The sequence below is a fragment of the Bos taurus genome, chromosome 3, assembly GCF_002263795.3.
Source record: "Bos taurus isolate L1 Dominette 01449 registration number 42190680 breed Hereford chromosome 3, ARS-UCD2.0, whole genome shotgun sequence".
In the NCBI taxonomy this organism is placed as follows: Eukaryota; Metazoa; Chordata; class Mammalia; order Artiodactyla; family Bovidae; genus Bos; species Bos taurus.
Window position 1 is genome coordinate 13,886,470 of NC_037330.1, and position 23,519 is coordinate 13,909,988.

Below are 23,519 nucleotides of genomic sequence, written 5' to 3' on the forward strand. Positions count from 1 at the left end.
AAGAGAATGAGGCGGTGGCTTGAAGACTTATCAGAGTTGATGGAAGGTTTTGTGTAGTAGTTTGTTTCATTTTAGGACAGGAAGCTTGAGCTTTTTTATAGGGTGAAGGGAAGGAGCCATTAGAATGAGGAAACTTTGAGGATATGTAAATGATGCCCAAGAGGAGCCCGAGGCTGTTGGAGGCCCTAACCCTGTACAGGGATTAGATGGAGTTTCTCTTCTAGGGCAGAGGGTAAGGGTAGCTGCGATGCTTTGAAATGGAGTGAAGTTGGGAACATTCTTACCAGATGATACTATCTGCAGAGACTAAGAGGAGGGCTGAGGGCTTGAGAGGCATGGAGAAGATGAAACAGTAAGTATGAGGGGTCGTGGGGAGCTTCCAGATGAGTATGGAGAAAATGTGCACTTAATGTCTATGTAACTATTTAACCCACCAGCTTCACTGAGCATTTCCTATTGTAGTAAAATAATAATAGCTGCCGTGAATTCAGTCAAGTAGTTAGGCACCGGACCTTGTGCTCAGCACTTTACATACAAAAGCTCATTCATAGCCTCCATCCATGCCCAGAGGCAGGTACCACGTCTCCATTTGATCTATGAGGACGTAGTCAAGCTTGCCCAGGTCTACACAGCTAGTGAGCAGAGGTGCCAGCGTTCAGAGGCAGGCCTCCCTGACTGCAAAGCCCAAGCTGTGTGCTAAAAGGATGCTAGATAAGTGTCAGTGGTTCCCAGCTTCAGGGCTGGGGTACGGGGTGCTGGCTTCCTTGGTCCACGCTTCTTCGTCTCAACTGCTGTGGTTCTCGCTGTGTGTATGTCTCCTCCTTAGCATTTTCTGTGTGTGCTGGTCTGGCCAGTCACTTAAATATCTGCCTTTTGAGTTGCAGTCAAGGAAGACCTCATTTAGCATGTAGGCCTTAATGGTCAGGTCAGGAGCGGCCTTTGTGTCCTGTCTTCTCTGCCATTGCCTCCTGTGGTCTGTTCTCACCACATGTACCTCTTCTTGCTCCTGCGTGATGGTGAAATGACACACACCTCCTCAGAGGCAGCGATCTCCTTTCTCTCCCCTTTGTTTCGGGATAACTGCCTACTCTCCCCACTGGTGAGTCGTCCATTCTCTACTAACCTCTCCTCTGCCTTTTCCCCTCCTCCTTGTCCTCCTCGCCCCCCGCCCACCCCACCCCCAGCGTATCTGTGAGGTGTATAGCCGGAACCCCGCCAGCCTGCTGGAAGAGCAGATCGAAGGCGCCCGGCGGCGAGTCACTCAGTTACAGCTGAAGATCCAGCAGGAGACTGGTGGCTTAGTGGTGAGTGACAGCAGGCTTAGCTCCAGGAAGGGCTCGTGCAGGCGGATGGAGGGGAGTGTGAGGGAGCAGCCTAGGACGGAGGCTTCCCGAGTCACACAGGCCCCTGGGGCTGAGTCAGTGTGCGCGCAGTGTCAGAGGCCAGCAGGGCTTCACTTAGCGCCGCAGAGATTGAGCACTGTCCTGACACTTGGGACCCCATGCAAAGGGATAGCCTGTTTCTTGCCCTCCAGCAGCTTATAGTTGCAATGGAAATGGAAAGAAATATGCAGTAAATCAGACTGTCAGCTTTAATTTGCTGATTATCCATCCCCTGCTGGGTAGTTGCCTCATAGCTGATATATATTCCAACACTAATCTTACTCATTATTCATCTGGTAGCTTTTCCTATCACCTCGCCCTCCAGTAATAGGTCTTCTCAAAGTAACGCGAGCACTTTTAAAAGTCAGCCTAAGTAAAGGGACCCCAGGCAGTTGAGAGGGATCTGTAGCGCCAGCTAACCACACTGTGCAGGAAATCCTAGGGAGGAGACCCTTTATCTGTCCTAGTCAGGGACTTGACGCTTCATTAGTACCTTACTTCTGTCCATCAGGCCTTCATTCTTTGCGTAAATAAGAAGTAACTCTCCGAACACTTTAAGATCTCCAAGAACAATATTTGCCAAAATCAATAGAAATTATTTGAGGATTATCCATTTTCTTTTTCAGACCATCCAGATCAAACAAGTCTGGGAAACGCAAGCTAAACAAATTTAAACTTTTACTTTCTGGAGAATTTCTCAGTATCACATGGTTGATAGAAGCTCAGGTTTAGGATTTAGACCATCTGGATTCACCTCCTAGCTATAGTGCTCACCAGCTTTAAGACTCTTGGGCAAGTGACTCAGTGATTCCCTGGAAGGGGACTTCCTGACAGTCCAGTGGTTAAGAGTTCACTTCCCAATGCAGCGAGGGTACAGGTTCAACCCCAGGTCAGGGAGTTAAAATCCCACATGCCCCGTGGCCAAAAAACCAAAACATGAAACAGAAGCACTACTGTAACAAATTCAATAAAAGCTTTAAAAAATAAAAATAATAATCTCTGGGAGCCTTGGTGTCCTCGTGTATGAAATGGAGATAACGGCAGGATCTGCCTGATGGCGTTACTGTCAAAATTAAAGGGTGCCCTCAGGACGGGGCCCGTGTGTGTCTGCTACTGCCGCTGCCTCTGTGCTCGTGTGCTGTGTAAGCGATGGGTCTGAAACACTCAGCTTGGAATCTAGGGGTCTGAGCTTTATAGTTTACCTGCTGTGTAGCTTGGGCAAGTTACTTAAGATCTCTGGGCTTCTGTTTGCTCATTTATAACATGTGAGTACTATACCTGCCTCCAAGTTGTTTTAAAAATAAATAAATGAGATATAGACAAGAGTGCTTCATAAACAGTAAAGCGTTAGCAACATTATTCCCTCCACAGTGGCTGGTCAGCCTCAGGCCAATGCCTGTCAGTCTTCAAAGATGTTTAGAGGCAGAGCTTTGCATCTGCAGGAGCTTTTCATACTCCTTGATGGTTCGGAAGTTCTTTCAGTGACGAGCCCAACTGAGGCAGTAGATGCTTTGAGGTCCAGGGTGAGAAATCAAGTAAGTTTTTAGAATTTTACCACCAGTAAAGCTCCCTTTCACCATTAGGGGTCACCATTCACCTTAAATTGTACAAATGAAGCACTAGCTCTTCTAACTGGGCATTTGTAAGGCAATGAAGCAGAAGAGGCCACTAATTGTAAGCAGATGTTATCTGCTGAGACTGAGGGAAGGGTTGATTGGAGGAAAACAGTAGGGGGAGAGGTTCACAGCATCTGCCCTCCCTCCGGACCTCTCTTCTTTTTAGGACATACTCCCAGTATATGGTGACACCAGCCAGAGATCGTCGGAAGGTGAGTCCCCTCAGCACCCCTTTTTTCTCTGGCACATCTCTAGTTCACACTTCTTATCTATCGTCCCCTCCCCTTGGGGCAAATTCAGGGGGCGGAATACAGTCCCTGCCTCCAAGAAATAAAGTAATAAGAGAAAGCAGTCCAAGTGACAGGGAAACGAATGTATAACCCATAGCCCTGGATATATAAGTGCCGGGGAGATGCTAGAATGATGGTGGTCTAGACAACAGCATGCCTGCCAGCACCTGGCAGCTCGGAGCCCAAGAGATGCTGTCATAAGAAGAAATGGATGGGAACCAGAAGAGGGTAGGGATGAGCTAAGGGCTAGGACTTGTTGGGAGGTAGAGCTATGGAGGATTATTCTGGAAGGTGACATGGCCTGGGCACAGGTGTGCGGATAGGTGAAAGCTAAGTGTCGAAAGTCTCAGGAGAGCTAAAGGGAAACTGGGAAAGACAGGCCAGTGGCAGCTTCGCCCTCCTGCCCTGGGCACAGGTTCCCGGAATAAAGGCCCTTCTCTCCCCCAGGCCACAGCTCCTTCCTTACCACGTAAACTCTTTCCTTCCCAGGCCGACTCTCTCTGGATTCCCAGGAAGGGGATAGTGGCTTGGACTCCGGCACAGAACGCTTTCCTTCCCTCAGTGAGGTGAGTGCTAAGGCGGGGATTGGGGAGCCCCATTTAAACCACGCGTTCGGTGTTCCTTTTCTGGGTATCGATAGGTTCTCTGCTCACCACATGCACCGAGGCGTCTAGCGTGTCATCCGGGCCCTCTGCTGTAGTTTTAGTTCCAAGGGTTTTAGTTCGGGTCAGATGCATCCTATCTGCAAGATCATCAATCCTGGCTTCTGTTTTATCATAGTCAACTCTGTTATATAGAGTCAAGTGGAGAGACAGGCTGTAGCATTAATCGTAGCAAGCCTTGTGTCAGTGTGAGAGAGCAGAGACAGAAATTCTGTACAACACTGACTGGACCAAAAACACATCTCCACCTGGCCACAGATAGCATCATCTTAGGGTGATACAGCAAATCCGGCCTAATCGGAAGTGGCAGCTTCTCTTTCTTAGTCATAGATATTTTACTTGAACAGCTTGTCTTCTCTGGAGTAGTCAGAAGAGCTTACGGCTTTGGCCTCAAAGGTGGTCTTCTAGGTGTTCTCAGCCTGCATATATTAATTGCAGATATGAACTGGGAATATAAAAATTAGAGTGAATGAAAGAAGTCATAACAGTGTTATCAAAATATTTACTTAGCTTAATGAAATAAGTAATTGAAAACATGTTTAAAACCTGGTTTTAAATAATGGTTGGAATTTTATTTCTTTACTGCTCTGCCCGTTTGTGGGAATATGATGAATGTACATGGAAGGCTCAGTATGTCGGAAAGACACCAAGGGCGAGGAGGGTCCTCAGTAATCCACAGCAGACATCCCCCTGCGGGCTCCACGCCTGGAAGCAGGGGTGCCTAGCGGGCAGTGGGGTGAGGCTGCCTGGGGAAGGCCGCATTGCTAACTATCCGATCTTCGGCAAGTCCTGGAGCCCCTCCAAGTCTTAGTTTCTTTGTGCGGGAAGTGGGAGGAATAAGAGCTTCTACCTCCGAGGGCTGTTGTAGGCATCAAATGAGGTAACACACACCCGAGGGCTAGTGTAATGCCAGGCACAGAGTAAGTACTACATTTTTATTAGCCGATGAGCAGAGCCCTGGGGATCTTCTGGGTGAGTTTCTGTCTCACGGAGTCCTCTGTTCCTGTAGTCCTTGGTGAATCGGAACTCGGTCCTGTCAGACGCTGGGCTGGACAGTCCTCGCACCTCGCCTGTGACCATGGCCCGGCTGGCACAGCGCCACCGGCGGCAGGGTTCCGACGCACCAGTTCCCCCCAGCAGCGACCAGGTGGGTGACCAGAGCCACGCTGGGCTTTCTCCTTTCCCTCTTTTCAGAACTGGGCTCCCCACACATGGCCTTGGATGATCAGACTGAAGCCTGTTTAGAGGTAGACACTAACTGAAGGACAGATAGTGAAGGAAGAACCTGGTATAAATACATACACGGGAGAATGGCTCTCTTGAGTTTTTGTATTCACTGAAGAGTCAGTGAATACATCTGTAGGGAAATGATGTCCAAGGAGCAGATTGCTGCTCTTTATTTTATTGTCTGTATAGAAGAGGAAATAGATTTGTTCAGTGTTTCTCCAGAATAGTAATTTTCAACCTTCTGTTTCTTTAGCAAAGTTCCTTTCTTGAGCAAAATCTTATTATTTGGCACCCTGATGTAGAAAACACAGTAAACTCACTACCTGGACCTTTTCCTAATCCACCACCCAACTTTGGCCCCCGACCTCAGGAGTACTTCTCTGGAGCCCTAAGGTTCTCCAAAACCTGATTTGAAAGCTACTACTTTCAAGGATAACTAGGTCCAGGGGGAGATTTCAGGGAGACAAGTTTTGGCTCCATGCAAAAAGCTTGCAAAGAATCTGAGCTCTAAGACAATGGGATGGTCTGACTTGAGAGCCAGGGAATTGCCTGTCATTGTGCAGGCAGAAGCTCAGTCATTCCCTGTTAGAGACACTGGCAAGAAAGCTCTGAGTTTTGTAAAGCCTCTTAAAATTCTTTCAAGTTTCTTAAAATTCATCTGCTACCACCATAATTTTTTTCCATATCCTCATAGTAACTGTGTCATGTTACTTAATATTTTTCTCTATGCTAACTTTTTAAAACTTAAGTTTATTTTTAAAGGAAATCTGCTGTGCCTTATATTAAACATCAGACACCATTTGATGCTCTAGGTATTCCTGTCGAATAGAGTGTAGTTACTTTCAGGTCTTTGAGGGGAAAGCAGGGAAGTGGATTGCGCATGTATTGAAATGCTTAGTGCACCAGCTGCTGTACTATTTCCTTTAGGAAAAAAAATTCTAATTTAATTGTCACCACCAGAAAAGGAGACAGGCATGAGAATTTTTCTTCAGTGAGAGACTGAGGCAGAGAAAGGCTAAGGGACCACCCAGAGAGACAGCCTGCTGATGGCAGCATCAGACTAGAATTCGGTTTTCCTGAGCCCCAGTGCAGAGCTGCCTCCTGTCCTGGACGCTCTTTGAAGACCTCTCCCACTTCTGCACACCCCACCCCACCCCACCTTAGTACTGCTACAGGGCCAAGGCAAGGAGGTCAGGTGCACATCCTGTTCTTAAAGGAAGTTTTACTTCAGGTGGCTAATAGGAGCAGGTGTGGAATAATTGGTCTCAGAGTCCTTTTCCTCCTCCTCTGAACTTGTTTCAACTTGGAAAACTATTTAAATTGTTATTTTTGAGTGATAAGAGCACATATAGTATACTTCCAGTTGCTTAATAACAATTTATGTTAGTAAGAACACAGGTGCAAACGTATACCATCCATGAAACTGTCAGCAGCTAGTGGGTAGAATCATAGGGAATTCAAACTTTGTTATATAATTCTGCAATATTTGATTTTCTTAGGAAATGGCAACTCACTCCAGTATTCTTGCCTGGAGAATCCCATGGACAGAGGAGCCTGGCAGGTTATAATCCATGGGGTCACAGAGTCAGACGTGAATGAGCAACAGAGCACATACACAGCTACCCACTATAATGGGTTCAGGATGAGCTACTCAGCCGCTGCTTCCCTTGAAAGAGGCTGACACGCTCTTAGATCGAATCCCCAGCAGTTTTCACACGACCTGAGTACCACTGCTGTAAAAATCCCAGGTGGCACTGTGTCTCCTATGTCTCCTGCCTTGGCACGTGGGTTCTTAGTGGTAAAGAACCCACGTGCCAAGGCAGGAGACATAGGAGACACAGGTTCCATCGCTGGTTCAGGAAGATCCCCTGAAGGAGGGCATGGCAACCCACTCCAGTATTCTTGCCTGGAGAATCCCATGGACAGAGGAGCCTGGCGGGCCACGGTCCATAGGGTCGCAAAGAGTCAGACACAACTGAAGTGACTTAGCATGCACACACACATGATAAATAAATTCTGCTTTTGCAGTCAGAAAAACTGTAAGGTTTGTAAAAACTTAAATAAATCCTTCTCCCAAACACACCAAAAGCTAGTGCTTTCAGATTTCACTAGAGAGCCAAGTAGAGCCAGAAGCAGTCATCCAAGACCCCCTGGAAATCCTGGACCTCAGGGGAGTGAGTGTCAGAGGAGAAGAGGATACTCAGGGTGTGTCTGAGGAATACAGGTCCAGCGCATAAGGCCTGACTCTGCAACTTCAAACATGCCTTTATAATTGGGTGCTAGACTCTGATCTCTAGATGTATCCTGAGTCTCTCGTGTTCTGTACTCAGTCATTCTGAGCGCAGAGTCTAAATATCCAGGAGAACAAAAATGAGTGAGGAGCACTGGGGAGAAACTGTCAGGAGAAGTCTCTCAAGAAGGTGGAATAGGAAGGTATCTTAGACCTGAGAAAAAGGAGGCATGAGCAGTGCCTACTCTAGACGGGTTCCAGAACACAGCCCTCGTTGGGGAATCACTGAATATGAGGGAGAGTAAACTGAGTGAAAAGCATAGTTGGGAGGAGAGCTTTGAGAGCTCAAGTCCCCTTTAGGAGAAAGCCTAAAGTGAAGCATCTGAGAAGTGTGTGCAGTGTGAAATCTCTCATAGACCTAATTGGTGGCGTAAGAGGGGAGGCTAGAAAACCCGTGCTGAGAAGCTTGCATTTTAGACAGGATGTGGGGGTTTACCACAGATGGTTGAACCGGCTGGGGAAATGATGGCGATGGTGTTGGAAAAGGATTGGCTCCATCCCCTTTCTCTCAGGGAAGCGGAGAGGGACCACAGGGCTCTCCTCCAGCAGAGGCGGAGGGCACCCAGTAACTGGAGGAGCATGTGGAGGCACTGGGTTTGGAGGCTGTGTGTTTGGGGTCAGGGGTGCTGTTGAGGAGAACAACAAAGCCCCCAGCCCACCGGTCCAGCAGGAGCTCTAGGTTCGTTCTTTGCAGGCTGGCACTCCCTCCTCGGATCTTTCACAAACAGGAAGTGAGCACTTTCTCTCACTTCCCATCTTCGTATGTCATGTGACCAGGCTGCTCAGAGCCTGCTCTGCCCCACCCAGGAGCAGTTGCCTTCCTGCAAGTGAAAATCATTGATTCTGTCCTCTGAGACTTGGGGGAGGCGGTGAGGTGCCAATGTGGAGCAGCCCCGTGTGGCTTTCCTTATCGGCGCTATGCTGTCCCTGAGCAGACTCCACCGCGGAGGCCAGATTCCTGTCCTCTACCCTCTCATGTCTGCAACTTGATTCTCTCCCCCAGGGTGTAGATCAGAGCCCAAAGCCTTTAATTATTGGCCCAGAGGAAGATTATGACCCAGGTTATTTCAACAACGAGGTAACAGTTTCCTGATTTTTCTCCTTTCATCATTCTCTGTCATACCTGTCACTCTGGACTGGCACCAACGGGGAGGGAGCCACGCTTATCAGGCGGGGACCACGGGAGCTGAGCTAGGGCAGGTAGCGCCCTCCCTCTGCGCCCCCCAGCCCTGCCCATCCTTCTGTCTTCCAGAGCGACATCATATTCCAGGACTTTGAGAAACTTAAGTCACGGCCAGCTCACCTGGGGGTTTTTCTGCGGTACATCTTCTCTCAGGCGGACCCCAGTCCCCTGGTAAGTTGCAGGTGTCTGTCTCAATTGAATGCCTGCTTGTGTTTGGCCTCTGTCCCTGCGCTCTAGATATGGTCAGTCAGATCTGTAGGCACGACCCGGCATCACGAAGACAAGACAGAATAGAAAAGAAGGGGCAACCTAGGTGAAACGGATTTTGCTGCTATCTGTATCGATAGCACAGGGAGGAGGAGGGAGGGCTAGACTAAGAAAGCTGTCATTCTGAGTCTGCTTGGAAGAGATGGTCTTTCTGGGTTTTTCGAATGAAGGTGGATACAGATGAATCGTGGGGGGTTTAAAGAGCAGACCTTGTAAATATACAGTGTTGCCACAAGAAAGCTTGGCAGACAGGCAAGGTGATAAAATGTCTTCAGTCTGAAGGTGACGACAAAGGATCGATCGTGAAGGGTGGCGATCAGGGTTCATGGCGACAGTGCTTTGAGCCAGCAGCCTTACCAGGTTCTGTCATTCTGCTCAGCTGCTCATAAAGGAAGGGAGAGGAAGGAGAGAGACTGGTGTCGTGTTCTCCAGAATAAGCTTCTTGCCCTTGGCACGCACTGCCGTCTTTCCTTTCCGGGGCTGTCTCTGTTAGAAGCCGGAGTCAGCATCCGTCTGCTCAGCAGGTGTTCCATGAACACCCACGTGTACGTCCGGAGCGCTCGTATCTCAGGAGCATTCCTGAGGGAAGATGGGGTACAACACAGAGAAACACAGGCCCTTAACAACAACAGATGAACACGTACGAGACAGAATGTCACGTGTGGACAGGAGTCACAGTTGGGGAGTGATCGTGTTGGGGGAGGCGTGTGCACACCAAGGGCTGGGAATGATCAACCACAGGTTTCTGAAACACTCTCAGCCAGGGCTTTTCAGCCTCATCACCACTGACCTTTTGGGGTGCTGGCGTGTGCATTGCAGGATCTTAGCTGCATCACTGTACTCCACCCACGAGATGCCAGTAGCAGATGTAACAGTCCAAAATGCCACCAGACATTACTGGGTGTCTCCTGGAGGGCAAAAAGACTCCGGGTTGAGAATCACCACTCGAACCCATTTTCTCTGTCCTAGCTTTTTTACCTGTGTGCAGAAGTTTATCAGCAAACAAACCCCAAGGATTCCCGAAGCTTGGGAAAAGACATCTGGAATATTTTCCTAGAGAAAAATGCGGTAAGGCAGTCATAAATTGGACTACAGTTTTGCTGTATTGTTTCGACCACTCAGAAGCAGAGGGAAAACTAAGCAAAGCATTCAGGCCAAATTTAAACAGATTCTTAAAGAGGATTCCTGGGTTCTGCTCCTAGCTCTAGTCTCTAAACTTTGATCTCCTCTTGTACCTCTTTTGTTCCACATGTGGCAAGGTAGAATGCACATTGCCTCTTCTCTGAAATGTTTAGAGAAGAAAAGAACTTGCATCATGTCCTAATTGGTCTCGTCTGGATCAGTGCCCTGGTTTTCTTCAACTCTCCTTGCCTTGCTCATCCCTGGGATGAAGACATCAGATGATAGAAATCAGTGAGCCAAGAGGCAAGCCCAGATTGCTGAAGCTCGGCCTGACTTGCTCTTACTGCCCAAAGGCAGGGTTCAGAGGGAGGGGACCCCAGAGTGTCTGGGGTGGATGAGCTCTCTGCCTCTGGATGTAGCTCCCAGGGATGTGTCGGGGTTACCTGGTGGCAGTGCCCTGGCCTGCAGAGGGTAGTTCCCATCTTGGACTTTCTAATCTGATCAACTAAAGTAATTCCAAGATGACTTTGTTCATCTGGCAGTAAGCTACTAAGACTAATGAGATTGGGAAATAAACTGTTTTTCCTCAAGATTTTTATTTTTGTTCCCTTCAGTGGGTCTTGAGTAAGGAGGTTAGAGCTGCCAGTTGTTCCCTGTTGGTTGTTAGGGAACCGCCTGAGGACCGAGTTGTCAGGCACTTGTAGAGCAGAGCCAGGCAGCGCACTCATGGGAAGACTTGGTAACAGAGGCCAGCTCTCCTTTGGGAGTGAAAGAAACGGGAGGCTGTCAAGTGGCCTCATAAATATTTCCCCCTCGTGGCTAAACTGGTCCCAGGTCACTTTTTCGGACATTTGCACTCCATGCACCCTGACGTCCCTGAAATAAGAGTGGGAAGAGTACAGGTGTTACCCTAGAGTGTGGCCCTAGCTTGCCTTGCCACCTCAGAGTCCACTTCTCAAATCGCTAGCCTAGAATTCAGTTGGCGGGAGGTGCATGGAGGGCGTGGGGTGCAGGGAGAGGGGAGCGCAGGTGATGCTCCGGCCCTCAGACCCTGCGTGGCGCCTCGCACCTCCGCTTGGGTGTGCGTGTGGACCTCTCCACTTCTGCCCCCGCCTTCTGTCTTTCAGCCTCTGAGAGTGAAGGTCCCAGAAATGTTACAGGCAGAAATTGGTAAGTTGGCTCCTTGGTCAGTCCGTGTCCTTGTGGGTCCGTCTTGTGTGGGCCCTCAGGGTGGGGTACGGGGAAAGCGGGGGAAGCACATGGTCCCTGCCTTGGGCAGCTGTTCTCAGACTGGGAGAAACAGGGACAGTTCCTCCTCGCAGTCGTCCATGGACACGCACAGAGGACACACCCCGCCTGGGAACTTGTCGTGCGGAGTCACGACTTGATCAGGAGACCAAGGTCTTTTCTCCCAGCCTTCCACGTGACCTGTGTGGGCCTCAGTTGGCTCAACTATTCCAAGAGGAAATCAGATTACTAGACTGGTCACTCATCAGGATCCCTTGGGGAATTCTTCCTTAAAAACACAGAAACCAGGGCCTCACTCCACCCCACCTGCAGAGTCAGAATCCTGGAGTGGTTTTGTTCTTTTGTTTTGCTTTGTTTGAGTTCCTTAAGTAACACAGTGAGGAGCCAGTGCACGAGCTGGTTGCTCTGCTCCCTCCTCACTTAAGTCTGAGTAGAAGAGCTGAGGGAGGCAGTGGGGAGAGGATGTCAATCTGAGAGGTGAATCCCAGGAGCTTTCTAGAGGGTAGGAGTTGGAAGCCGCCCTCGAAAAGAGGCACTTTCCAGGCCCGGATGACAGGAAGCTTGTGGGCACAGGCAGAGGGCAAATGTAGGGACGGGAAAGGCACCGTCCAGTTTCTGGTGGGGAGCTGGGGCATCCTTGCCTTTTTCAGCTTGGCAAGCTGGGCCTGGGGCCATGGGGGAAGACTGGACCTCTTCGAGGTTTGCACTAGATGTCAGAGCACAGCATCTGGATACATCCAGAGATGAGCTTTAATGTTTCCCACTTAATGAGTAACACCCTGAAAATGCTTTTGTCCTTGAGGCTTGGACATCAGAATTCCAGTCCTGAGTTGAGGAGAGACCTGGTAAGTCCAGGCCTCCCTTACCTTAGTTAACAGGAGGACAGAACACCAGCTTGCCCTCTGGGACCACAGGGAGCTAAGAGACTTGGAGGTCCTGAGCTGATGTAACCTCCTGCTCCCCACCACCCCTCCCCTTGCTGTCTTCCCTCTGCCCCATCACAGACCTGCGCCTGCGAAGCAGTGAGGATGTGCGCGCGGCTCTCTGTGAGGCTCAGGAGGCAGCCATGCCTGAGATCCAGGAGCAGATCCACGACTACAGGTGTCTGGCGCCCACCCTCCTGCTCCCTCCCTGCCTCCTCGCCCCTTTTCTTTCCCCTGGTGTGTGTGTGTGTGTGTGTGTGTGTGTGTGTGTGCGCGCACCTCACTCCCTGTCCAGTGTTGAACCTTGGTATACATTTGTTTCTCTCTCTGTGTGTCTGGCTCAGAACAAAGCGCACCCTGGGGCTGGGCAGCCTATACGGTGAAAACGACCTGCTGGAGCTGGATGGGGACCCTCTCCACGAGCGCCAGGTGGCCGAGAAGCAGCTCGCTGCCCTAGGAGACATCCTGTGAGTCTCCAGTACACTCCCACCCCCAACATGCTGCACAGATTGATGTGGTTCATGGGTCTGTTCCCCAGCCTCTCCCCCTCTTCCATTTTTTGCCTGACCTGTCTTCCCCTGGAAGATGGGGAGAGTCGCACCCTCCTGCTTCATGTCCCAGGCTGGGGCTCCTGACAGTAATCCAGTAGTTGTGACAAACCACAGGCTCCAGGAACGCAGGGAGCTTTCTGCTCCCTTCGGAGCCTCTCCCTGATGGTTCTCCCTTCTTGCTCGAAGGTCATATCTGGCGCTGAGTGTGAGAGCTACGCTGTGATTCTCCAGGGGATGAAGTTCCTTCAGGAGGCAGATGGCTCATGGGAAATTGAACCATTCTTAACTAAGTACACCAGAGTACTGAGCTAACTGAACGTAGGCACTTCTGGAGCACCTGCTGTGGCTGTCTCTTTCCAGTTGTGTTTTCTGAACATGTCCCAGGCTCCTGGAATGACTTTGTGGGGATGCTTCCAGGCGTAGACATGGATTTTCACCCCACTACTGCTTCTCCACTCAGTAGCTGTGTGGCTTGTTTTGTTTTGGTCACACCATGGGCATGCAGGGTTTTCATACCTAGATCAGAGATCTGACCTGTGGCCCCTGCAGTGGAAGTGCTGAATCTTAACAACTGGACCGTCAGGGAATTCTGAGTAGTTGTATGACCTTGATCAAGCCATTTCATCCACCTTGAAAGTGAAAGTTTTAGTCATGCAGTTGAGTCCTACTCTTTGAGACTCCATGGACTGTAGCCTGCCAGGATCTTCTGTCCATGGGTATTCTCCAGGCCAGAATACTAGAGTGGGTAGCCATGCCCTTCTCCAGGGGATCTTCCCAACCCAGGGATCAAACCTCGGTCTCCCTCATTACAGACAGATTACTTACCATCTGAGCCACCAGGTCTCATCTAAAATGACAAAAGTTGGGCTAGATGATCTCTGCTGCTATTTCAATTCAGCAAATATTCCTGGAGTCCCCACTGGTGCTGAGCACTGTTCTAGGCTCCTGGGGTGCATAGTAAACGAATAGCAGTGCTTCTGGAGCTTACGCGATTGTGGGGAGAGAACGCAGTGTGTGATAAATCAGTAGGCTGCGCCAGTGCAGGCCGAGGGAGTCAGGAGCACCGAAGCCAGTGGGTTATGGTTTCAAATAAAGCCTTATCCAGGAAGTTACACTTAGGCGACTGAAGAAAATGGGGACATCATCTTTGGAAACGTCTTGGGGGACGAGCATCCCAGGCAGAGCGAACAGCCAGGGCATATTTGAGGAACAGTAGGAGGTGAGTGTGACCAGAGCAGATTGAGAAACTCAGTGCTGACGTCAGAGGTCACTGGAGGTGCAGCCTCGCAGAGTCTGTTGTAACTCCCTTGGTTTTTCTCTGTCAGTGAACAAGGAGCCACTGGAGTTGTGAGATTTGAGTGTGGGTGGAGGGTGGTGGGAGAGCATGGAGGGGTTCCAAACAGGGAAGTCGGTTCCCATAGCTCACACAGTAGGGCTCAGGCCAGAGCCTTGGTGATGGAGGCTGTGGAAAGAGGTCAGCTCCAAGTGTGTTTTGACTGTAGAACCAACAGGAGAAATTTCCTAAAAAATGATGTATAGGATGTGAGAGAAAGAAAAACCAGGGAAGACTCCATGTTCTTACCTAAACGCCTAAAAGGACAAAGGTGTCATCAGTCGAGTTAGGGACAACTGTATGGGGGACAGTTTGGTGGTAGGAAGTTGGGGGCTCAGTTTTGCAAGTGTCAGAAATCTCAGGTCTTTTTAGACATCAGACTGGAGATTTGAATAGGCAGCTGAGTGTATGAACCTGGTATTTGACAAGAGGTCCCAGTTGGAGATGAGACTAGATGAGGCCCCACAGGGCGGGCACAGTCTGGAAACAACCCTCGGGCCTCAGCCTGCGTCTTTCTGGGCCTTCGTCTCCCGAACCACAGCCAGGCGATGGCCCCCACCCCAGTGACACGGGCGGAGGCAGAACGCAGCCCAGCCTGTTCTGAGATCGTCGGCACCACAGAATTGTATGAAATTATTCCTGACAGCACAGGTACCCTACTTACAGTGGCTTCTATTTAAAAGAATGAAGCCTTTGCCTCATTAAATGGATATCTAATACTGACTCATGGGTTATTTTGAGTATAAATATTATACATGTAAATAGCTTAGAAAAGAGACTGGCCCATCCTGAGCACTCAGATACTAGTTGCTGTTGTCATTTCTCTCTTGTAAATGGGTCCTGTGAATCAAGTTTCAAGGTATTATCTCTGCTCCCTCACCTTCCTTCCTCTTGCCTCAGTGCCAGCCCAACCCTTCTAATGTAGTCCTAGGTGGACACAAAGAGGAGCCTCTTCCTCCATAATAGCTGCAGAGGCTGGACAGACACCAAGCAAGAGGCTATGTTTGCCACAGTCCCCCTTCCTTTCAGCCAGAACGGTACCCTCATCATTGTCACTCTGCTAACTGAGTCCGTCAGAGCAGTGAGAACCCCCACCTCCTGAGCCCCAGGCTGGCTCCAGAGCTGAGAACGGGTCTGAGTCTGACCTTTCCTCATCCTGCTCCCCTCCCAGACACCCTCCCTTCCTCTAGGAAAGGACTTACCCTCCTCGAAGTCTTGCACAGGCGGACGAGCCTCTGCCTTTGCAATCTGAGTCATTGGTTCTCTCTTTTGTTCCAGGTCCAAATACGAGGAAGACAGGAGGTGAGTGAGTCTGTATGGTTTCAAGGTGGAAGGAGTGGGGCTGAGCTACTGGGCGGTGCGTCTCTGCCAAGGACAGGGGACTCCCTAGCGTCAGAGCTTAGTTCCCACGTGTCTGTGTCACAACACAGGGGGGTCACAGGTCCAGGCCTGACTGCCGGGAACGTGGGCCGGCTCCTCAGTGTGAGGACACCAAGCTGCCAGCACCCCCATTCCTGGCCTCCTCTTTTCCATCTACATCAGCCCTGCCTGTGCCTCCCCATGTCTTTCTCGTAAACCGCCGAAAGAGGGAGCGGTGACAGGATCAGCCTGCGTTAGCGGTTCCTACGGAGGGGAGCTGGGGTACTCCGTTGGCACTTTTTTTTCCCCTTGAAGCCTTTGTTTCTCAGCAGCCAATGTTAGAATGAGTATGCATTCCTTGAGCATACACACATTTCATAAGGGAGAGAAGATGGGGATAGAAGTCTTATTTCAGAGAGGAGGAAAGCCAGGGCTGAAGCATTTGCTTCACTGAATCCACAAAGTGGATAATCTGTCTACTGCATTGAGAGACAAATACATTTTTAAACACAGAACTCTGGACAGTTTCATTTCTGGCAGTTGGAAGCAACTTGACAAATCCTTTCTACCCTTTACTCCGTGTACTTGGGGTGGGTGGTGGCAGTTTACCTGGACTTGCCGGGGCTGGGTGGCTTTTCTTCACATCCCTCTGCCATCCCAGCCCCGTGTATATGCCTGAGGACCTTAGCTGTGGGCTTCTACCATCCTCCAGGCACGCCTGTGGCTTATTTGCTTTTGTTTTGATGAACTTATACGTCCTTCTACTGCCCACTCTTCCTTGGTTGGGCAGAGTTCTGCATAGGAAAAGAATTCTGACTTCTTCTGGGAGTCATGCAAGTCAAAACACCACCACCACTCCACCCTCACACACACCCTGCCCGCAGAGTTCCAGCCCTTCCACCGGCTTCCGATTCACCACCTGCTCCTCTCTTACAGCGGCCCCATGGGCTTCGCCCTCAATACCTACATGAGCCATGCGGGCATCCGTCTTCGAGAAACACGACCTCCCAACACGGCTGAAAAGGCCCAGTCCGCTCCTGACAAAGACAAGTGGCTACCCTTCTTCCCGAAAACCAAGAAGGTGACAGAGCTCCCCAAGACAGGAGCATCTCTTGGCGAGATCCCTGCACTGAGGCAGCTGGAAGAGCCCTCTCCGGTTGCCTGGCTCGTCCTGCTGCCTTTGGACACGGAGTCATTAAGAATTGCCAGACTAGATCTCTCTCCCCCTCCCTCCAGTCCCTGGCCAGAAGCAAATGTGCTAGTTAGGGTACAAGCATGAGTCTTCCACCAGCTGCTTGTTTAGAGCCAGTCTTAAGGGAAGTGGCCAGGTGATCAGTGCCCAATCTGGCTCCCGAGGCCTTCTACAAACCCTAGTGTTTCTTGTCTCAGCAGAGCAGCAATTCCAAGAAAGACAAGGATGCCTTGGAGGACAAGAAGAGAAACCCCATTCTCAAGTACATCGGGAAGCCCAAAACCTCTTCCCAGAGCAGTGAGTATTCGGGGAGCAAAGCCTTGGGTAGGGGCCTCTGGCCCTTCAAGGCCAGTACGTTAGCAGGCGGCCTTCCTGTGCTTCTGGGAGCCAGAGACCTGAACTCCAAGGTCAGCTTCCTCTCAGTGCTCCTACATCCTTGCCACACCCAGCACGGGCTCCTGAGGTACAGGGTCCTGCTCCAGAGCCACGGAGGTCGTGCCAGTGCTTAGGTCTAGGAGCTCAGAGATACCGAATAACCATGCAGAGGGGTATCCCTCTCCTTGGAAAGACTGCCCTATTGACAGTTGGGGCCTCCTTCATCTTCACCCATGGACTTGTCTGTCCTCCTGAGGGCCTGTGTGTTGGGAGCAATTATAGGCCCTTGATGGAGGGTTTCAATGACTGTTAAGCTGAACTGAGTGGAAAGAGGGCAGGTTTGGGACCCAGAGGCTCCGTCATGCCATCAGAAACCCAGACCTCCGTGGATCCTGTCACCGATCTCTTCCCAGCTGTGTGTCGTTTGTCTGGCGTTGCTGCTGGCGCTCCCAGTTATCCTAAGATCCCCATGTTAGTCTTGGAAATCTGGGAAGGACCGTGGTGCAGGCCTCCTGCCTTTCCTGAAATCACTGCCTGAGGAAGGCAGGGAGGAGGGGACTCCACTAGATCAATCCCGGTTTTTGCCACTACCTTTCATTTTCCCAGCTTGATGTAATTTTTATTTTGACTCGAAACATTAATTTGATTTTTCATGGTTTGCTTTTGTTTTTGTTTGTTTTCTTTTAGCATTTTATATTCCCTTGTCCCCTGTGGAAGGTAAAAGGACCATTTTATTTGGGTTTTTCTTTTCATTAGCATTGAGTTTCCATTTTCCAAGTCCTTTCCTTCCCCTCTCCTTCATCTTCTCCCGTTCTGCCCATCCTTCCTCCCTTTCCGCACTCCATTGCTCTTGTGTGTGGCTCCATGCTGCTAAAGCTCCCCAGGACAAGCCCCTGCCAGGGGCTCCTGCCCGCACACTGGGCACATACTGCCTGATGCAGGGTGGGAGGGGCCGGGCCGCCCCCCAGGTACTGCTCCTCCTGGCGGTGCTGGCAGAGGCCAGCTCCTGGGCCCTCCGCGATGTTCCGCGACCTGGGGCCTCTCTCGTTCTGTCACCTCTCTGTGGGTAGCTCCAAGAGTCCAGGCTCTGTGTAAGTGAGGGGAACTCTCACACTGAAATGTCCTGCACAAGCTCCCCAGGTTTTTGTTTTCAGTTGCTGTAATAAAATCCTCATTTTTTGAATGTTAGGTGGGTTTTTTTTGTTTGTTTGTTTTTTAGCTAATAATGGGTCTTCAGCAGTTTTGCCTTGAGGTATTTTAATTTCTGTCATCTCCTTTGCTTAAGCCCTTCTCTGTAGCACTTGCATCTCTTCTGACTCTTAAAACTTTGCCAGTGTCACTGCAACATTGAAAAAGAATGACCTTAATGTGTGTATATTAGAGGACCTAATATCTTCTAAAATCTGTGTATTTTTAAAAATAAATACATATATAATTGGCATTAACCCAAAGAAACTTAGAACCTGGAGTTGGACAGGTTCCTTTCCCATCTGTGAAGTCCATATGCTTAGAATTAATTAAGTGATTAATATTCTCTAGGTTCGATAGTAAATCAAGGGGAGAGAGAGCAGTGAGATGCAGTCAGAAGTTTAATCAATTGCTAGAATTCACTTTATATAAAACGATGATTTAGAATAATGATTTTCAAAGTTATTTTTAAAGTTAAATCTCTAGCCTTGTTATGCTATTATAAACAATAAAAGTAAAGAATTATTGGGACAGGGAAGGGGGGAGTCTGTAAAACAATGGAAAAAATGAAAAAATGGCCTTGAAACACAGACTTTTATTTCTCAGCACATACTTCCTCCCATCCACCCTCCTTGAGGTGGGCATGAGGTAAGCATCATGCCTAAGACCTGCCCCGGCTGCTTGCTTTGAGTCAGCCTGTGAGGGGCCAGGAACACCCAGGGTGGAGTTGCTGATCCCAGGAGCAGGATAAGGATGCTGGGTATTCACCATCTCTTTGAGTCAGATCTTTCTATTGTCATCTCTTGATTTGATTTGGTGTTCCCAAGTTCCCAGGACATCAGACAAATCTGTATGCACATCTAAAACCAAACACCCACCAAAGCTAGAAAACCTCATTTACTGAGAAACTTGCCATTTATGATCATCAGCCATTAGCCTGGTTTATTAGTTAGTGTATCTGATTGTTAGTGACATATAATTCACTTTTACTTTGTTTCATTGTTATTCAGAGAATGGAGGAAGGAGAGCAAAGGCTGCTGGTAAAAACTTTGCTCTTTTCAAAAATGCGTTCCTATCTACGTGTTTTTTCCCCTGTTACTCTGGGTTATTCAGTTATACCAAATCTCAGGGCCATACCTGTTCCTTGTCTGGGGTGTAAGCTAGGGTGTAACTATATCCCAAGAACTGGGCCTTTTCCAAGTGGCCCAGGGGAGGGGGAACAATGGGCTCTGCCCGGAGTTGCTGTGTTCTAGGACGTTCCCAGGCTCCCGCATCATCCCCCAGCCAGGGATGCTCCGGGCTGTGGCTGCACAGCTGCCCCTGGCTGCTGCAGTTGCCCCAGGGCCCAGGTGTACATTCAGTCTGGGACAGGCAGCTCTGACTCTAACCTCCAAAATGAGAGTGCTGGCAACAGCCTTGACTCCTACCACATACACACAGCCACCTATTCTGCAGTTTCAGAAAAGCGTTACCTGTCTAAAGGATGTGGAATGGTGAGCTTTGAAGAGCCCAGTTAAATGTTTTCCTGTTTCTTCTGGCTTGGAAATTTTCTTATGAATCTCAGGTTTAGATCCACAGGGAGATTTAGATTTGTGTATGTCGATGGCAGAGTCTCTGGTGAGTACAGATAGGATCAGGGCCTGGCACCCAGGGATATTTGTCTTACCTTCTGCATCCCACTTATCCTTCCTGTTGGTCCAGGCAGAGTGGCATCTTTAGCCCATCTCTTGTTCTGACAGCCTGGACCTGGAGCTTAGCAAATCCTCTTTGAAGATGGGAGCCACTGAGCCCCCAGCCTGAGCTCTCTTCTCCAGGGTCTCCATGTGGTAATATCACCTACGCCTTTTTACTCTTAGATGCCCTCTCTACTTGGAACACAGACAGCTCTCTTTTGTCTTAGCTTTGAATGCCAGAGAGTGACATCTGTCCTTCTAAGACCCACTCCCCACCCACCACTGGTAATGAAGTGTCTGATTCTTTAATGATGGAGATGAAGAGGCAGGAGTAGAGGCAGAAAGAACAGGAAGGCAAGTCGAGGAAAAACACAATAGCGAACTCTGAAAGTGGTATAAATTTGAGAAGTGCTTGGTATAATTTGGCAACCTGGCCAAATTACAGGTAGATGTGTTTTTGGTCTTCCTGGCTATTTTTTAAGCCTGTATATGGCTCTTGGGAAAAACCTAGAAACCTAGTAACGATTCTTAAGTGTGAGAGTCATTGTAATAAAGAATGTGCGAACCAAAAGAAATATGCAGCGCAAATGTATTTCCAAAGCCTCTCATTTTGCACCTGAAGAAAGAGTAGCCCCAGAAAGGTGGGGGGACTGCGCGTGCCACACCCCACAGTGGAAGAGCCAGAACTCGAACCGTGTCTCCTGACTTCAGCCCCATACTGTTCTCATCCATGCTTACTCATCACTGTCTTCTGGGCTTGAGGGGAGCGAGGGCCCTGAGGAGTCGTCCCTGAACTGAAAGCAGAGTATCTTTCATTATCTTTCTGCTTCCAGTCAAACCCGGCAACGTGAGGAACATCATTCAGCACTTTGAGAACAACCAGCAGTACGATGCCCCGGAACCCGGGACGCAGCGCCTCTCAACAGGAAGCTTTCCCGAGGACCTGCTGGAGAGCAACAGGTAACAGTGGCTGGACGGGGCCTGCTGGCTGCCCAGAGAGGGGAGCACTGGCAGGGGCGGAGCAGGGCTCAGTGCCAGCTACCTCACCCCCCCACTATACTGTAAGGCTCCTGCTGTAGTGCTCTCTCCCTCTCCCCCAACCTTCCTGCCTGGGTGTCTTCAAAAGAAGACATACTGTGTGCTGGTGATCAGGCCAGCAGGCGAGAGAGCAGGGCCCCCGACCTTCCGGCAGGAATCATGTGCCTTTAAAATTCCTGTGGATTCACTCCCTGGCCACTCAGCAGCCTCCACACTGAGAATGAGCTAGACTGTGTTCTAAAGCAAGTAGTCAGGAAGCCCGGAATGATACAGCTAGGGAAGAGTGCAGGTGGGGTGGAGGGTGCAGGGGCTGGCGAAGGGGAATCTTGGAAAGTAAGGAAGTCGGGTTAAGACAGTCTTTGGTGCCCATGAAGAAGAGAGCTAAAGATGAGGTTCTGTTGGGTGCTATAAAGGCAGATAGCATAATGGGCATCAGATATCCACATCACCAAAGAGTGTATCAAGGCCATTGATTCAAAATGAAGTGTTCTTCTAGAAGAACAAGGGGAGCAGAGGCTGTGGTATTGCTCACGTTCTCCATCTCTGGCCGGGTTCGAAGAAGAACCCTTCTCTGGCATTGACACGTACTCTCGGACTTGCTCTTGACTGTGACGTGACAACCATCAAGTTAGGTCTAACATTCTACAGCCAGCACTTAAAGTAAAAACTGCCTGTAGTCAGAAACATCCTTGCACCTTCCTTAAGTCACACTTGAGGTATAATAAATGTGGTCTGTGTGTGCAAAACTAGTTCCTGTGTACACTGCTGAGCTGCACTATATGCAGGCCCAAAGGCATGAATCAGCCTGCACAATCAAACCATTCATTTACCCCTGAAGTAACTAGTTATCAGAATTCCTGCTTGTGTGCAGGGTTACTCCGTTCTGTTTATACTAAGCCTTTGTAAGCTTAATATATGTTAAAAGGTTTTGCCATAGTGAGAATTAACAAAGATTTAGGCAAGATAAAGGTTAGATTTGTGCCGGGGTCAGAGGCTGAGATCCCCTAGAGAAAGAAGCAGCAACCCCCTCCAGTATTCTTGCCTGGGGAAGTCCCCTGTACAGAGGGGCCTGGCAGGCTACAGTCCATGGGGTTGCAAAGAGTCAAACAAAACTTAGCAACTAAACAACAAAACAACAACAGAGGTTGAGTTCTAATGTTATTGAGTAAATTAAGTATACAAATTATATGATTGCTGAGGTAGGTGTGATCTTAGAGATATATCAAATATACAATTATAAGATATATTGTCAGCACTTTGAGGAAATATTTGAGACCATTTGTAAACGTATTCTTAAAGTTGTTAGGTAAATTTTCCCTGAGACATTGGTGAGGATAGGATCCTGGCAGAAGCGTTTGGATTTGGTGATTATAAATTCACTGACAGTCTTGGAAGAAATGACATCGGCAGCGTAGTGTGTCAAAGGTTTTTGTAGAAACTAAACAGGTATAAGAAGCCCCCAGTTCTAGACAGCGGTAACCTAGGAACTTGTGGCTAGAGAAGGGTTGTATGCCTTCCTTCTTGGGATCATTGCTCACTTCTGGGTACTTGAAAGAAGCCCCAGGAACCTCATTGCACAAGGTTTGATGAGAGATGCTCAAGTGACCCATTGTGGGGCACTGGTGCAAGTGTTTTGAGGTAGTCTGTATTGGCATTGTCCTGACAGGCTTCAAGGAGTGAGTTCAGTAGGGGATCAGCTGACAGTGTGGGTTCTAACCCTGCAGACAAACTGTTGGAACCCAGAGGGGAGCGGCATTTGTATCCCTTGGCAGTTCAGACTTGATGAATGGAGACCAGGCCATTTGGCTCCTTCTCTGCAGCAGTCTGCTGTGCTATTAAGAACTCTCCAGACTCCCCAGGCCTTCTGTGGTCCTAGATGCAGAGCAGCAAATAGATTAGCAATAATGTCAGCAAAGAACCAGCCCAGCAGGGCCATGGGGGGAGGCACCATCCTGGGGCAGCTAGGGGTCAGAGATGCCAGCTGTCACAGGGCTGATTCACTGCAGGACTTGAAAAAGAGCAGCACCCAGTCGTCAGCATCTCAAGCCCCACAGACACTCAGTGACCAAGAATGGCAGGCCAGGGAGCAGGTTTCTGCCCATCAGTAAGCATGCCCCTGAAGGACCCTTCCAAGCTGCTCTGCTCCGAGGGGGCTGGAAGCCTAGAAAGGATGCTCTCAGGATAAGAACAGAAGAAATCCACTATCCACATCGCAACTGGAGGGGTGGGAATTCAGATAGACTTTTCTGACAGGCAGTATGGAGAATGCTAAAGAGTATGTGAGGGTGTACTTGTACAAGGAGAGCTGTGCCTCGAGCAGAGTCCAGCTCTCCTGGACTCTGGTGCCTTGGAACGGGTGGGCACCAACCCGTTCCAGAGCAGAGGGCCAGGTGAGCCGGCCAGGAGACGGCGGGGTCAGGGAGGGTAGGACCTCATGGTTCCTGGTGATAGACTTTGGTGTCCACAGCAGCCTGATGGGGACTCAGGGCCTTTGGCATCCAGATACACCACAAGTCTGATTCTATCAAGTCCCAGATTTTAGCTTCCTTTTGGGATCCCTTTCTGATCAGTCAGGAGGAAGATGAAGGCTTCCCTGGTGG

The 23,519-nt window shown here is 49.6% G+C and overlaps 1 protein-coding gene across 8 annotated transcripts in view; it reads left to right on the forward strand.

Annotated features, from left to right (window-relative positions):
- The window catches only part of ARHGEF11 (Rho guanine nucleotide exchange factor 11), a 115,972-nt gene that overhangs the window by 79,121 nt on the left and 13,332 nt on the right, over nucleotides 1-23,519 (forward strand). For 3 of the 8 annotated variants that reach the window (XM_059884961.1, XM_024989921.2, XM_024989923.2), the window contains 15 exons: nucleotides 1,185-1,304; nucleotides 3,165-3,210; nucleotides 3,778-3,854; nucleotides 4,960-5,097; nucleotides 8,471-8,545; nucleotides 8,720-8,821; nucleotides 9,887-9,985; nucleotides 11,167-11,209; nucleotides 12,292-12,388; nucleotides 12,555-12,677; nucleotides 15,373-15,396; nucleotides 16,390-16,534; nucleotides 16,843-16,942; nucleotides 17,708-17,737; nucleotides 20,715-20,841. In XM_059884961.1, coding sequence (XP_059740944.1) covers nucleotides 1,185-1,304; nucleotides 3,165-3,210; nucleotides 3,778-3,854; nucleotides 4,960-5,097; nucleotides 8,471-8,545; nucleotides 8,720-8,821; nucleotides 9,887-9,985; nucleotides 11,167-11,209; nucleotides 12,292-12,388; nucleotides 12,555-12,677; nucleotides 15,373-15,396; nucleotides 16,390-16,534; nucleotides 16,843-16,942; nucleotides 17,708-17,737; nucleotides 20,715-20,841 — 1,346 coding nt within the window. The remainder of the gene's footprint in view (nucleotides 1-1,184; nucleotides 1,305-3,164; nucleotides 3,211-3,777; nucleotides 3,855-4,959; nucleotides 5,098-8,470; nucleotides 8,546-8,719; nucleotides 8,822-9,886; nucleotides 9,986-11,166; nucleotides 11,210-12,291; nucleotides 12,389-12,554; nucleotides 12,678-15,372; nucleotides 15,397-16,389; nucleotides 16,535-16,842; nucleotides 16,943-17,707; nucleotides 17,738-20,714; nucleotides 20,842-23,519) is intronic. The other 5 variants (XM_059884962.1, XM_059884963.1, XM_059884964.1 and 2 more) reach the window with 5 other exon arrangements.